Source organism: Bicyclus anynana, chromosome 9 (assembly GCF_947172395.1).
Source record: "Bicyclus anynana chromosome 9, ilBicAnyn1.1, whole genome shotgun sequence".
Lineage (NCBI taxonomy): Eukaryota > Metazoa > Arthropoda > Insecta > Lepidoptera > Nymphalidae > Bicyclus > Bicyclus anynana.
In genome coordinates this window covers 15,243,199-15,260,475 of record NC_069091.1, presented here as the reverse complement: position 1 = coordinate 15,260,475, position 17,277 = coordinate 15,243,199, and the positions used below count along the sequence as shown (strand labels likewise).

General features: G+C 38.2%; 1 protein-coding gene across 4 annotated transcripts in view; it reads right to left on the bottom strand.

The window, feature by feature from the left end:
* LOC112049579 (kinesin-like protein CG14535) overlaps nucleotides 1-17,277 on the bottom strand; it is a 413,102-nt gene that overhangs the window by 4,286 nt on the left and 391,539 nt on the right. For all 4 annotated transcript variants that reach the window (XM_052883591.1, XM_052883593.1, XM_052883594.1 and 1 more), the window contains 4 exons: nucleotides 13,684-13,887; nucleotides 6,156-6,249; nucleotides 1,412-1,609; nucleotides 242-457 (listed from right to left, as the gene is read on the bottom strand). In XM_052883591.1, the coding sequence (XP_052739551.1) occupies nucleotides 242-457; nucleotides 1,412-1,609; nucleotides 6,156-6,249; nucleotides 13,684-13,887 (712 nt within the window). The remainder of the gene's footprint in view (nucleotides 1-241; nucleotides 458-1,411; nucleotides 1,610-6,155; nucleotides 6,250-13,683; nucleotides 13,888-17,277) is intronic.

The following is a 17,277-nucleotide window of genomic DNA, read 5'->3' as shown; positions in this document are numbered from 1 at the left end:
AATTTAAAAATACTAACAGTATACATTTTACAGGTATATGTAGGCCGTTAAGCAGTTGGTCCTATTGACTTTGTAAGGATCACTGTCATTCAAGATAAAGATAGGCATTTCTATATCCTACAGACCCTAATAACCCACCTAGCACGACTAACATACCATATGAAGTTTCAGGAACAGTATAGTTAGTGTGCAATGTACATAGAAACAGCTTTAGCGAATTTAAAGGCTTTGATGTACTCACCAGCTCCTTTTCCTCCCACGCTGTACTGGTAGACATGTAAGGTGTAAAGGAGATGGCTGTCTTTCCCCTCCTCCCTCGCACCCCGCGTAGCCAGCGCCGCGTCGAGGTAGAAAGCGGCCTTTTCCGCACTATGCACCCGCAGTTCCGATTGGTTTTGTAGATGTGTGCCGAATAATGGATCATCTCGGAGGTATACGCCTGGTGACTGCTCTGTATCTATTGGGAGAAATAATCAAATGATTACAAGACGTTTGACAAAGAGATACATTGGAGCAGGATATAGACTTATTGCCCTCCAACTAATAGGAAAAGAGTGAGAGTGTTAGGAGTGACGAGTGGTGGTAAGTCCGGCTCCTTTCTTAAGCTATTGTAGCTATACTTATTCTATCCCGGAAGATCCGGAGATTTCTAAAAAACAGAGTTTCATGCGAAGTCTCCGTCCGCTAGTCATTTCATATTTGTAGAGGTTCTGGGTTAGGGATATTTCATAGCTTCAGGACTTAGATTAATTACATCCTCGCCAGACATTACTTTTCTGTCAAAGTAAATGATCAACGATCTAATGCGGATTGCGATTATAAAATCTGTCTCTAGATTCGATGTTTCATAGTTGTGATCGTGTTCGTCGGTTAAAGGGTTCAACTACCTACACAAAAAGGTATTTTTGTGTAGTTGAACTCTGATAGGTGTAAAAAACGGTCAACAACTTCTGGTTTAGTATACGATGTATAATATACCTAATCTAAGCTCGTAGAGCCGTGATAGCCCAGTGGATATGACCTCTGCCTCCGATTCCGGAGGGTGTGGGTTCGAATCCGGTCCGGGGCATGCACCTCCAACTTTTCAGTTGTGTGCATTTTAAGAAATTAAATATCACTTGTCTCAATCGGTGAAGGAAAACATCGTGAGGAAACCTGCATACCAGAGAATTATCCTAATTCTCTGCGTGTGTGAAGTATGCCAATCCGCATTGGGCCAGCGTGGTGGACTATTGGCCTAACCCCTCTCATTCTGAGAGGAGACTCGAGCTCAGCAGTGAGCCGAATATGGGTTGATGACGACGAAGGTCGTTTTCCTCTAAAAATTACAGCCAATTTTGTTCGTGAATTTTGGGTGCTGGTCCATATGTAATTAGTCTTAGCCTCAGGACCTCATGATCCTACGACGTACCATTTTGATATGGCGCGAGCAGATCTCTAATTTGGTTGGTGTTGGTGCACAGCTCGACGGCGGAGACGCGCACGGAGAAGCGCGTGCCGCACTTATGCTTCTGCTCCGCAATGCCGCGGAACAGCCAGGAGATGGCGCAGGGGACGGCGCCCAGAGACGCGGCTGCGTCCGGTCGCCCCAGCATGGTATACGACTTTCCTGCACAGATACAAAATCATTCTTATACTGAAAATGCGGAATGCCATCGGCTTTTCGAACTATGTGCCCCGCCCATTGCCACTTCAGCTTTGCGACACGTTGAGCTATGTCGGTGACGACTTGTGGCATTTAGAAATGGAGATGAGTATGATAAATTGTCATTTGTTTGTTTTGTTAAAACTCAAAATCTAGGTACTTAACTTATTTGAATTACTGAATGTCGTCTCCAAAGAGTAAAAAAATCATTTGTAGGTTTAGGTGTAAATTGTAATGTTGTCATCAATTGCAAATTATAATACTGTATGTATTTTTTAAAAAAAGAGCAACTGTTGAGTTTTTTTCCGGTATCTTCTCAGCAGAACCTGCCTTCCGAAGCGGTGGTAGAATCTTTACAAACAGTCAACTGACTTAATTAAAAGTGCTTGTAAAGTGAGCCTACTTGAAATAAATGAATTTTAATTTTGAATATTTCTTATATTTTTTTGTTTCGTTAGTTCCAACACAGTTATTTGCTAATACACAAAGTGTATTATGTGACGAACATTCAAACTTACATTTAAACAAAGTTTCTATCTATAATATCGGCAATACAGTATCTTCCATACAGTAGTTACAACTCATGACTACTCGAAGACGTCGCCCCATAGTGGTATCCGATCCGACTAAGGCTGTGACTGAATATTTAAACACAACCCTGACAGATCCAATCGATTCGTCCAATTTGCATTCGAAGCCTTAATCCTGTGTCAACAGCTAAGTGCCAAATTAATTTGACAGTGAAATTAGCAGATGAATTGAGGATTGATTTCCACACAACGATCACGTTCTAGTCGATATCAGTCACTACAGTACGGGACCTTAAAATGTATTTTGCGCCAGGGCCGGATTAAGGAGGGCGGAAAAAGTCGCAGACGTTTGATAGTCTAAACCTAACTAAAACTAAACTAAGCCTACTAATATTAGTATGTTTATAATATATAAAGCCGAAAATTGTTATGGATGTTTGTTTCTCTTTAACGCCGCAACTACTCGTACTAAAACTATTAGGCTGAAATTTAAAATGAAGATAGATAATACCCTGGATTAACATTATATGCTGTATAGGTTAGGCTGTGTCCCGAAAAAATCCATGGTTTACCGAGATTTTACATTAACTGATAGTTAGACAAGTTATGATGGTATGAATATTTGTTACTTATCCACGCCGCGAATACTGAACCGAATTAGCTGAAATTTGGAATGAAGATAGATTATAACCTGGATTAACACATATGCCATTTATCTACAAAAATCCATGTTTTAAACACTAATGAAAAAAAAGAAACCTACGAGTTGAAATGAGAAGCACCGCCATTTTTTGAAATCGGTAGTTAAAATTAAATTACGTGTAAATACTTACTGTTCGCAAGTAATAACGCGAGGCGTAGCTAGTTTAGATTTTAGATTTACAGATAATGGAATTTATAATTTCTGAAACCCCTTTAGATGTCTAATACAGTGGTAGGTTTTATATTTAGTTAGTACTGCCTAAAACAGGCTAATGCTATTTTATTTCTAACCGTTTAATAGTTTTATCTCGACAGAGAACAAGAAACATTGTTTCGACAATAAACAATATTGAACGTTCTCTACACAAGGGGTCTATTTAGCTGCAAATCCGCTACTATGAGTTCCGCTCTGCGGTTCTGCGGCTGTGCGGTTATGCGGTTCTGTGGTTGCCTAATAAATAGTGCGCCAATAAAGCCTCCGCTGAATATCTAATGGTGAAATTGTACTAAATATTGTTAAATCAACAAAATTAGTGTGTTTTTAATGATGTTGTCTTATTATTGTTCAAGTACAATTTGAAATAAATAAAGTTCACTTAGTCTAAATTGAGCCGCAATTAGCATCTGCTGTTTCAACATCAAAATCGTCATATCAGCCGATGGAAGTCTACTGCGGGATAGGCCTTTTGTAGGGACTTCCAAACATCACTATCCTGAGCCGCCTGTATCCAGCGAATCCCTTGCGAGATGTCATCAATACGCCATTTATTATGAACTCCGCCCATTGCAACTTCAGCTTCGTTGAGCTATATCCGTGACTGTGGTTCTTCTGCAGATCTCCTTTTGATTCGATCACGCAAAGCTACTCCGAGGATAGCTCGCCCACTGCGTGATTCTGAGCCGTCTTATAAGGCCCATAGTTAGCAACCAAGTCTCGAAACCATAGGTCATGACGACACGCACTGTTTGAAGACTATTCAAACTTCAGGCACATGGTAAGTGATGATGCAGTCTACAAGATGTAAGTGGGCTAACTTGTTATGAGGAGGATGAAAATCCACCCACTTTCGGTTTCTACACGTCATAGTACCGGGACGTTAAATCGTTTGTCTTTGCCGGTAGGATGGTAACTAGCCACGGCTGAAGCCTCTGACCAGCCAGACCTGGATCAATTAAGAACATTAAGCGTTGCCAAAAGTGTGCTAGCATCCAATCAGCTCATGTTCTATATTAAAGTTTCAGCGAAGTGTTCTCGTCTCCGGATGCAAAGCCCTTGCTACGGGTACAGCTCTGCGGCGGCGGTAGTTTAATAAACACTGCGCTGTGCGGCTGTAGCTGAATATTTAAACTTGATTCCGGCAGACGCGCTTAAGTTTCCTTTACATGGGATAGTATAGGAAATGTTTCTTTATCTACACAACTAGCAGACGACAGTGACGTTGTCTGTGTGAAAACCCCTTATTTTTTTACCACGATCTGATCCTAAGAACAGACTTTCCCACAAGGTTCCCTTACCCACACAACTAGTAGACGACAGTGACGTTGTCCGTGTGGAAAGCCCTTGGTTTTTTCAAAGAAAACTACCTAGCGCGTTCTGATCCTAAGAACAGACTTTCCCACAAAGTTCCCTTACCCATTCTATCCTTTAAAACAGACAGAAGCTTTAAAAACATTCTTTTTGTAATCTCGCATTTATCTTTTATCACGTTTTGATAAAGTTTATGGCCTTTTCAATAACAAGATATGGGCGTTGTTATTAGGTAAGCCTTTATTAAAATGGTGCATTAGTTTTTTAGGTGCTCGATTTTTTAAAATTCAAAATTTGTTTAATTCAAGGTAGGTCTAGATTCACACGTGTAGTCTGACTATTAGTGGAGACTCTACTACCGGTTCGGAAGGCAGGTTCTGCTAAGAGCCAGCAATAAGCTCAACAGTTACTCTTTCATCTGCAGAAGATGTCTGTCTGTGGTCAATGTTCTTTCATCTGTCAAAGATTTCGGTCACTTGTCATGTTCTGTAATACCCCAGTCAATAAATAAACTTAATCACCATTAATGATCATTATGTCATCATATTAAAAAAGTAAAATAACAAGATCCCTAAGACTGTGATGGACTTGCCAATGCACAACTTTAAGCAATGTGTTAAAAAACATTTACTTGGTCAAGGTTACTACACTATTCATGAGTTCCTTAACGATAAAGGTGCTTGGAGGCCATTGGATCAGCTTCCACCTTCACACAGGAAATAAAACTATAAGAAATTGTAATTGTTATCAATTGTAAATTATAATACTGTATGACTTTTTCAAAAGAGCAACTGTTGAGTTTCTTGCCGGTAGCTTCGCAGCAGAACCTGCCTTCCGAACCGGTGGTAGAATCTTTACAAATAGTCAACTGACGTGTTAAAAGTGCTTGTAAACTGAGCCTACTTGAAATAAATGAATTTTGAATTTTGAATTTTGAAAATCTACGCATTAATTACGAAATACCTATTAAATGTCGTTAATAAACAAGAAGATATTATTAGCGAGTTAAGCCCACATTGTGTAAGTCTTACTCAGCGTCGGGGATTAAGGTTTTAATGCAAATTGAATGAAAGCCTCAGGAGCGGATGCCGGCTCCCGCGAAGCCTGCAGTACACCGCTTATTGCGGGGAGAGGTAAGCGGTGCCTGAATTATTACGAGAACAAACTTGGCTTCGAGAATACGACTCTATAAAAGTGATTTTCAATTCGATACGATTTTATGTGCAGTGATTTCTACATTGTTCTTGTTAAGTTATTGTTCCAGAGAGGGAGGGAAACATAGGCTGAATTACTTTATAGTAGTTGTTCTCAATTCCGTAAGCAGTGTTTTTTTTCTTCTTCAGAAAATTTGATTCCCATTTTGCTACAAATTATAAATACATATGCGCAGTGATTTTTCCGCTGTTCTTGTTCAATATAGTGAAGAATGTAAGCCGTAGCTGAATTACTACAAACTTAGTTATTTATAAGTTATTATCATTTCTTTACGACACTAGCTAGCCACTACCGAATAACGTCCAGTGGTTCCGCAAGCCTACAGCAAATACATAATCAGAAAGAATTTCTTAAGAATTCCAATTCCAAAACTATTATTATTGTTGGTGGTGTATAACTATACATTATAAAATGTTGCAGAAAGTGTATTAGAAATGTATTGGTTGAATTATGAATAACAATAGCAACACATAACAATCCCGATAAAATTACCCTGAATTCGTTATTTTGTAACAAAAATAATAATGTCAGTTACCTAGTCCTGCGTGTCCGAAGCAGAAGAGGCAACCGTCCGTACCGTTGATGACCGCGTGGATGACGTCAGTCAGTGCGCTCGAACAAATCTCCGTCTGGAACAAAGCTGAGTTTATTTTGCTGTCACACAATTACATAAACATTCTTTTTCCACTCCCATTTCGTAATCAGTCACGAGGCCACGATGATGCAAAATCGAGGAGGCTATGCATAACGCCAATTGGAATATTTACCATTTTTTGTTAATTCTTTTATTTATTTTATTAAGGTCGTAGAAAAAGTATTGTATGCCACTGCTCGTAATTAGCCATTGTAACACTCGCGCTTAATTTAATTGTCTGAGCCTTTAATATTTAAGAAATTGTAATGTTGAAATTACAAATTTTAAATTTCGATACTGTATGATTTTTTAAAAGAGCTTTAGAGGTTAGAGTTTCTTACCGCTCTTCTCAGCAGAATCTGCCTTCCGAACCGGTAGTAGAGTTGTTACAAATCGCCTACTGACGTATCAAAAGTGCTTGTAAACTGAGCCTACTTTAAAGAAATGAATTTTGAACTTCGAGATCATACTATCAATGAAAAGCAGGAAGTGATTAAGTACAAAGCGTATTTTTTAATTTTCTTCGAGATCATTTCATTTCATTATCAACTCACCATATTCGGCTCACTGCTGAGCTCGAGTCTCCTCTCAGAATGAGAGGGGTTAGGCCAATAGTCCACCACACTAACCCAATGCAGATTGGCACACTTTTTTCGAGATAATAGACATGATTTATTAAATATTATGTTTATGGGAAACTACCTATTATATAAGAAGTATTTTTGATACAATAGTACTAACATTAACTACTTTTATAAGCAGATGTAAGTACTCATAAGTACACGAAGGGTAAATCATAAAATGTTGTGAATATTTCAAGTAAATCATCCAGTGTATACCGCGGCTTTCCCCGGCTTAGAGTGTTTCCAGTGTTTTCTTTGCTGCAGAGGGTTGCCAGATAATTAAAAGGACTTACGGTAAAGCTTAGAGATTACATGGTAGGGTGACTGTTATTCTGCCATTTTGTTTCTTGTTGATATTTTTATTACAAAATATTAACTTTCATTTTATTGTTAAAGTACTTTTAATAAACTAAATGACACCTAGAACCTATTTTGTTAATTTTTTATTACTTTAACGTTCTGAACGTTACAAATAAGTATTTAGTTCACAAAGTCATAACTAATTAACTATTAACCTCTTATGAGTGCTCAGTGGGCGATGGACAACTAACTATGGACCTAAAGGATGCTCAGAGTTACTCAGTGGGCGATGGAACCAGTTCTAAGCGCTTGTCTGCAGTCACACATGATTGAATGCAATGGTGCAGCCTATGGTGGAACGCGCTTAGCTAGAGGATGCCTATTAACTCTTGGCTTATAGATACCCATATTGTTGGTGGTAGGGAAAACAGAAAATACCGAGGCATATGATGACTTTGCAGTTTATTGAACGAAAAACCGATGGATGTTGGGGGTTCCAAGTTGCTGGCATTGCGACTCCTCTCGGTGAAGCATACAGTCGACCTAGTAACAAGTGGATCGTTTTGTTCTGATTGTGTAAGTACTGCATAGCTTAGCAAATTCGTTCGTAACACTCCCGATGGCCAGCGGGGGCCGGGAGGGGCGTGGCGATGCCCCACGCGCACGACTTCATACCCGCGCAGTTTTTCCCCTTCCGTCACCCGCATATCATGAGAGTGTCATCAACAAACTTGCTTAGATAGCTTAGGCTTCTTAATGGAACCTCAGAGAGCAGATCGATGTCATCAACGGGTTTATGGTGAACAGCTGAATGCAAGTGGCTCAAGACCAGCAGTGGACGTCCATCGGTTGATAATAATTCGATGACAACATTAAAAACTACTTTTACATTATTTTAAACTGAACCACAGACAAAGGACATAGATAAAGACATCCCTTATGAGATAATGATGAACTTATACTTTTTATGGAAATGGCAGTTAGATGAGGTAACTATAAAATCACCTAAAGTCACGTAGTCGCTCGCTTTGAAATCGTAAAACTTGAAAATTAAATCGCTTCTCGATAAATGGATTGATTCATTTAAATGCATTGTTCTGATTGTAACGTACTAATATAATTTTGTGACTTTCTTTTTTTTTAAACAAAAATACTCGCATGTTTTTTGGTTTTTTACCATGTCCTTAGGTACGAGAATGGTCCAATTAGTAGGGATCGAACCAACAATCAAAGTTATGGTACCTACTTCTTAATCGTCGAGCTATTGAAATTAAAATCGATCCAGCAGTTTTGAACCCTATTCGTAATAAATAAACAAACAAACAATCAAATATTATCTCTTTATAATATTAAAGGACAAGTATGATTATAAAATGAAATTATACATTATTCACTCAATTGAACGTTTTAATTTAAATTAAACCGGTATTGTTTACGAATGGTTACCCTACTTTGGGGCCTATTTATAAAGGTAAGGATGGAATAATATTGAAATTGTTTTGAGTGAAAATTTTAATGAGCATCCCCCGTACCTGCCTGAAATGGGTCGGAATTAATACCGGGGGTAGTTATCAAATTATCGTAACAATTAGGATTGTACTCGTGTCCGACTGCCCTTAAAACCCTTTTGTTATTGAGTTTAGTTTCGATTGTTTACTCATATTTGTACTGTTACTATAAACGATATGATGAAAGTTAGTAGTTATCTATAGGAATATTATATTAAAGAGGTAGAGTTTGTATAGTTGTAGGGGTAAACTCTGGATCTACTAAACAGAGTGTATAAATTCTATATATATAATATATACCACGTTATTTGTGAGTGTTAAAGGCTGGATGGTTATTAAGCAACTGAAAGCCTATTTAAAGTCTTGAAAATAATCCATAATTCCTGCGGGATTTGTAAAAAAGAAGCTAAATTTCGCGTGGGCGACTTCATGAAGTCCACTAGTCTATTTTTATTATAAAAAAATACGGGCTTTTTTGTGTAAAAAACATACATACATGCACAAATTATTAGGTCATTGATGTAACAACTGTTAGAAGATAAACAACTTATTATCAGTTCTCAGCTCAAAATTCACTCGAGCAAAATCTCATTACAATCACAGAATTCACAGACGGTTGGCAAGCCAGCGGCGCGCGTAAGCCTCTAAGCTCTAACTGTATGAGCTATGTTTAGGTAGGTTCGTTCGTCTATACCCGACCTACCTTAGCCCTCATTCGCACGAGAGCTTTTTCCGTTCGTTCCGTTTCGTCCGTTAAAAAAGCTCTCGTGCGAATGAGGGTTCAAAAATAGTATGAAGTTAAATTATGGTCTATCGTGGTCGTGTAAACATATATTTACATTTTTGTCGGATTTGAACGCTTTTTTAACGACCGTCAAAAAACTCTCGTGCGAATGAAGGCTTAGCCTATAAATATTTCGTGATTTGTAGACAGCAGTATTTTAGGAGAAATTGTTAGATTCAAAATTATAAACACCACAATGAAAGTGAAACTATGGGCGCCACCATATTGGCCTTGGATGATATGCCGAGCGTATTTATACTCTGTATGATATGTAGTTTTCTTATCATTTTCATAAATACCTAAACAAATTAGTCATGAAAGAAAAAATTAACACAATAAGAATATACTGCGGGAATGTACGCGTCTACAAATTAAGCTTTGGTAAGTGCGTAATGCAGCGAATGCGGATATAAAGGGATTACGCGATATTAATGGCGATGCGCGTTGTTGTCGCACTGATTTACTGCCCGCGCGTAAAATATACACTGTGGTGTTACACACCTAGTTAGATGTATACGTTTGTTTGTTCCATTCATCTCCTTAATACACTGTTGCGAAATACAAGGAATCCCTAATACACTGTTATACTATTATCAAAGGAATTGCTAACTTAAGAAAGGGTACTCAGTTATCTGTTTAAATAAGTTTAAAACTTGTGCTGTAATATTAAAAAAAGTTAATATATTTTTTTATTATTTACATAAATACCTAAAACATTAGTCATGAAAGAAAAATTAACACAATTAGAATATACCGCGGGAATGTACGCGTCTACAAATTAAGCTTTAGTAAGTGCGTAATGCAGCGAATGCGGATATAAAGGGATTACGCGATATTAATGGCGATGCGCGTTGTTGTCGCACTGATTTACTGCCCGCGCGTAAAATATACACTGTGGTGTTACACGCCTAGTTAGATATATACGTTTGTTTGTTCCATTCGTCTCCTTAATACGCTGTTTCGAAATCCTAAGAATGGTTTACGTAGGAAAGGATACACATTTATCTACTCAAATTGTCTAAAACTTTTGCTTTGACTTCGCCCGAGTTATTCTCGTATCTCGCATATCGTAGGATCAAGTAAAATAGATTTTGTATACGTCACACCTAGCGTCATGGTAGGTGTCAAGTGTTTGCTTCAACTTATTATTAGGAAATTATGCAATCAAAAAGATAGCAAAGCGAAAGTATTCCTTGGTTTATAACAAATGGGAGCATATACTCCATTTAGCTATAGGTACACGGAGAATTGAATAGTGACTTCCCGTTATTGCAACTGCATAAGAAATTTTTGTTCATACAATAGAAGAACCTTATATTAACTACGTGATTAGAATTCACACAATTAGTCATATCATTTAAACAATTTCCGTAGATCTGTGTAAAGCTTTAGAGTGTTCTAATTATGTTCCATTTAATTCAAATACTAAGGATTGTTGGTTTTGCCGCAGCCATGTTTACTTGCAGACTCTGTAGTCTATATTTATGAGTAACCAGCCTCGTACCAACTGTTTTGAGGTTTACTTGGGTGATGTAATGTTTACAGTGTTATGGCGGATGCTTCGTTGTGTTTTAGCGAATACAATGAAATATTTTGATGGCACTTTGAAACTGAAGCAAACATGTTTGTGGCATATTGAAGGCAGTTTAAATTAGTTATGTGTTAGAAATAGGTTTAAATTATTTACGTACAAGACGAGTACGATCCATTTAACCATGTAATATTTATTTTAAATATTTTCAAGCCCACCAAACTGCTGCAGTAAAAATGAAGCAAAGTCTACCTAAGGGTCTAAGTTTTATAATCTTTAGGAATCTCGGTCTGGCATTGTAGTGAACCATTAAAACACGATGATGATGATGAAATATTTTTAATTCTTGTATCAGTGATATTTCAATTTTCAATGTTTCGCCTTTTTTTTAGTTTTTATATTCAATTTTTTTTCAAAAATCCAAAATATAGCCAATTTGAGTTTTAGCAAAACAATTAAAAACAGGCTTTTTACTTGACGATTAAGGGTCTGCTGGACTCTTTAAACCTGCTACTTCCCAGAGCCACCACGATCTAGATGCCTACCGTAGATACTTAGATAGTAATGCATGGACTGATAAAAGTTCAGCTTTAATAAAATGAGAAAGTTCTGGCACTCACAGAGTTTTCTTCTCTTTTCTTTCTTCTTACTATATCAGAGAAATACCACACACAATTCACAAAGGAGAAACAGAAAAAAAACAGAACATGATTAGTTTCATACAGTGCATTCTGCTAAAATGTCTCAAAAAGATCAAACTTATAGGTAGGAACTAACTTTCTCAGATATTCTAAACTCTCCATGTTCGCAAAAATGCGAAATTTTCAGAGTAGCTAGCGACACCGGGCCTTTCAACAATTTAAACATGAAATTCGGCGAGAAATTTTTGCGCATGAATTTTGAAAAGCATAGAAAGGTCGCGAGATCGGTTGTGAGCGATGCAAGTTACGAGATAGGGGATTTTTGTCTTTTTTTATTCACGAAGCAAAAAGGAGCAATAAGTTTTACATAAAACTAGCGGACGCCCGTGATTTCGTCCGCTTCACTCCCTGGCTTACTCTGAGTTCTGACCCTTCTCTTCTTCTTTTCTGGGTTTTTTTTCGCACTTGGCCACTAAGGGTGAGGCCAAACGAGGGTAATTTTGTGAGTTGTCAGTCGCGTAATTTTAGTCGCAAAATTCGCGTTTATAGTTGGAACATAACTCATTTTGTGACGCCGGTTTGGCAGGAACTGGACTTTTGTATGAAACCGCCAAAATTACGCTCGTATGGCCTCACCCTTAAAGGTTGGCCGTTGTACATCGGTACTCTAACCCTGTAAAAAAATCCGTTCTTTGCGCACGTCTGTAATAAGAGTAATATTATCGTCACTACGAGTAACCCTTGCTAAATTATTTTAATTTTTCTACGTCAAACGGTTTTCGAGTCTTCATGATGAGTAACCTTCTGATCCAGCGGTTACACGTGGCTTAGGATTAAGAGTTCTAGTCTAAGGTCAGACTATGAAATACTAAGCTTTTATTTATTCCGGAAAGTCTTTATTGAAAAAAAAAAACATGCTGGAGTGGGGAAGTTTTTACACCTCCGTGCCTCGGAGATCACGTTAAGCCGTCGGTCCTGGATATCACCATTAAAATCTGATAGTGATCGTTTCATACAATATCATCCTAAGCCTACCAAACCACATCAGCATAGTGAGCATCTGAGCTACATAAGCTCTCCTAGGAGGGATAATAAGGAGGTATGCCTGGCCCTGTAAGCCATAAACAATAAGACATTATGTCATGGTTAATTTCTATAAGTAGAAGTGAATCATTTAGATTCACATTTGATGTTGATATAAAGCAATAAAAATTAATAGATTAATGATTTTATCTAAAACACGACAGAAATCCGACAATTCTTCGTATCAGTTACAGACTTTAAAATGTGTAATGTCACTCTAAACGGAATAAAAATACGGATTAGCACTTTAACTTGGACCAAGAGTTAAACTTGAAAGTTTCATGTAGTACACATTTCCTCCGTCGGCCAGGGATCGGAGCAAGTTGCCGGCAAACACCGTGTCCCCGGAATATCAGATGTCTGCACGCTTTCACGTTAATTTAGGTTATGTGTTGCTGATCCCTGCATAGCTGCTATAGAAGAATGTGTTTGATATTCGTGTAATAATTGATGAATGTGAAAGAACAAACCATTATGAAGAATTTATGGCACGAGGTTTATTTCATTTACAAATATGTAGTTAAAAACAATCGCACTTTGTATCGCGATCGCACATATGGTCGCCTATTAGTTCTATATCCACTTTGCAAGGTACAATCTCTACTGCCTTGAACTAATTGCACCTGCTTGCCTGCCTATTCTTTTTATTTCGAAGTTTACTAGGGAACAGAATTTTTTAGTTCATAACAGACGGAATGGCTAGGTTTTGTCTAGTCTACTATAAACAAGTCACCTGCTTCTTGCGCTCGTCGAGCGAGAGACATCATCATCATCATATCAGCTGACGGACATCCACTGCAGGACATAGGCCTTTTGTAGGGACTTCCAAACATCACGATACTGAGCCACCTGCATCCAGCGAATTCCTGCGACTCGCTTGATGTCGTCAGTCCACCTGGTGGGTCGACCAACACTGCGCTTACTAGTGCGGGGTCGCCATTCCAGCGAGAGACAATTACCTGCGAGTCATCCTGTGAGAATATAGCATCGAAGGCGAACATCTTAGGCGCGGCGACGCCCACCTTCCTGTCCTCGGGAGCGCTGGCGGCTGGCGCAGCCTCGCATAGTGTCACCTGCTTCTTGCGCTTGTCCAGCGAGAAGGTCTGTGTGCCGCTGGTGAAGGGGCCCTCGCCGGACGCGCCCACTCGCAGCATTACTTTCACCTGGAACAATGCATATAATAATTATTTATCTATACAAAGCAAGTATCTCAGCAGGCGACGGAGTCTATGCTTAGTATCTCTGCTTGATTGAATCAGGAAGGAGGACATTCTTGAAAATGTAAACAAAGAAGCATATACCGGCATGTTCGGCAGTGGACTTCGTGGGATTATGATTGAAGAAAAGAAGTTGATAAAATTGGTGCGACACAATATTTGCAATATATTTTACATTTGAATTTTGCCCCTATGTCATCATTATCGTCATTATCAAGCCATATTGAGGCCACTGCTGAGCTCAAGTCACCTCTTAGAATGAGAGGGGTTAGGCCAATAGTCCACCACGCTGGCCCAATGCGGATTGGCAGACTTCACACACGCAGAGAATTAAGAAAATTCTCTGGTATGCAGGTTTCCTCACGATGTTTTTCCTTCACCGTTTGAGACACGTGATACTTAATCTCTTAAAATGCACACAACTGAAAAACTGTAGGTGTCCCTATGTACCTACCGCAAATAGGTCATGTCAGCTTATTGAATTCTTTACTTAACTCAATTTAAAAGTTAAAACTCACTATATAAACAGCTACAGAAGCTGTCGGGCCTACACTGCGAGCGCATCTGTCTGTCTGAGGCACGCTATCTGACGTCAGTTAACCAGGCTTGCGGGATTAACTCGTCGGCCGACTCAGTTTAACTAACTCGTCATAGGGAATTATATTATTATCCCGTCTTTTTGATTGCAGATAACTATGTCACGTAATAGGTGAACCGAATTATGTTTTAACGAGGTTTTATTATTGACTTATTTTCCAAAAATATATTGTACTTACTTTATTTTTTTAAATAATAATTACTAAATTTTTCATAAATAATGATCCCCTTAAATATACTCGTAAGTTATATGCCTATATAATATAGAAAACTCTCCAATACTCATATACTCAGAGAATTTTCTTAATTCGCTGCGTGTGTGAAGTCTGCCAACACGCATTGGGCCAGCGCGGTGGACTATTGGCCTAACCCCTCTCATTCTGAGGAAACTCGAGCTCAGCAGTGAGCCGAATATGGTTTGATAACGTAAGAATAAATGGTTATTTACTTTTTTCGCTTTTAGCGGTGGAAGAAAAAACTACAGACTTTAAAAGCAATTTTTATTACTTTGGTTTACTGAAATTATCAGAAAACTTAGGTATAAAATAAGAGATTATTTCCTTCAAAATAAGTAAAAAATTAATCGAGAACGTCACTCGAGAACTAAAATACAAAAGTTTTATTTTGTAACTTTGGGACCCTCCCATTCCGTTACATTACTCAAATCGTTAGATTTTCGAAATGCACACCTTCTAGTAATTAACTAACCTACTATATATCCGATAAGGTATCTGGCCTTGGTTGCCCTAAACGTACCCACCAATATCAAGGTGGAGGTACTCAACAACGTGCAAGGTCTAGTCCCTTATGTTCATCTGTTCGTGCTCGAGTAACTGCAAAAATCTCCCCTACTAATAGATAGTTGAAGTGTATGTGTGTGTCTATGTAATATTTATCTACTAGCAAGTTGCTATACGTTTTGATGATCTTCTCAATTCATCCGAAACAATTGCATTAATGACGTCATTAGCATAACAACGCTTTGCGAGCGATAGCGCCAATAACTAATCAGTCGTAATCCGGTATTGTGAAGTGGTAGGATGCGTTGACTTTGCGGCTTAAGCCTTATCAGCATATTGCAGCTGCAGCCATATGTGAGGATTCCGTGGCTTAGTTTACTTTGAGCTTTTATGTTTTGCTTTTTACTTGTGTAATTCTTTCAATTGATTCATGACATTTATGGTCCTAGATTTTATTCATCAGAGAATATTCAAGTTTGTTCATTTTAAATTACTTACTTTACTAGAATTTATTAAATCTTAGGTTTGTCTTTTTGGCACGCAAAAATTAGCTTCACTTGTAACTATGTATGTAAGAAAATCTTGGAATCTTAATTTGACCTACTTCCCGGTTTTCGGATATGACTTCTGCCTTCCATTCGGATTAAACGGCGTAGGTTCGAATCCAGACCGGAGCATGCTCCTCCAACTTTTCAGTTTTTTCCTTTTTAAGAAATTAAATATCACGTGTCTCAAACGGTGAACGAACAACATGGTTAGGAAATCTGAATACCTGAGAATTTTCTTAATTCTGTACGTGTGTGAAGTCTGCTAATCCGCATTGGGCTAGCGTGGTGGATTATTAGCCTGTCCACTCTCATCCTGAGAGGAGACTCGTGCTCAACAGTGAGCCGAATATGTATTGTTAATGATGATGATGACAGAAGAATTGCCTATTTAAAGATAAACCAGATACCATATTCTTATGTAGGTACTCATAATTACATACACTTTCACACCAACACCGCCTTCATCTTCGTAAAGTCGTGCTTTTTGAAGTACATCTAGAATACGATCCCACTTATAATTCACTGCGCAGCATTCGCAAATTACCGTGACATGTCTGGAGTAATCCTCTAATGGCATTCAGCAGTGATCAAGCAAACTAGACCCGTCGCACACAATGGCTTACCCTGGACCGAACAATTACTAATCTGTTGTATAAAAAAACTATGCTGAATAGCCAATAAATAGGCGCGTAAATATAGAAAAAATCTCTATTTAAATATTATTTTATAAGCGTTAGCTTTTAGCGATGTCTGTTCTGTGTTATAGATAAATCAGATACCATATTTTGATGCACTCATACGAATATACATGTATACACTTTCATACCAACACCGCCTTCATCTTTATAAAGTCGTGTCGTTTGAAGTGTATCTAGAATACGATCCCACTTATAATTCACTGCGCAGCATTCGCAAATTAGCGTGACATGTCTGGAGTAATCCTCTAATGGCATTCAGCAGTGATCAAGCAAACTAGACACGTCGCACACAATGGCTTATCCTGGACCGAACAATTACTAATCTGTTGTATAAAAAAACGCTGAATAGCCAAAAGTTACGCGTAAATATAGACGACATCTCTATTTAAATATTATTCTATAAGCGTTAGTTTTTAGCGATGTCTATTCTGTGTTATAGATAAATCAGATACCATATTTTGATGCACTCATACGAATATACATGTATACACTTTCATACCAACACCGCCTTCATCTTTATAAAGTCGTGTCGTTTGAAGTGTATCTAGAATACGATCCCACTTATAATTCACTGCGCAGCATTCTCAAATTAGCGTGACATGTCTGGAGTAATCCTCTAATGGCATTCAGCAGTGATCAAGCAAACTAGACACGTCGCACACAATGGCTTATCGCGGACCGAATAACTACTATTAGCTGATTACGAAAAGAGTGAACTGTTTACCCTCGTTTGTGAGTGGCAATATGGCGGCA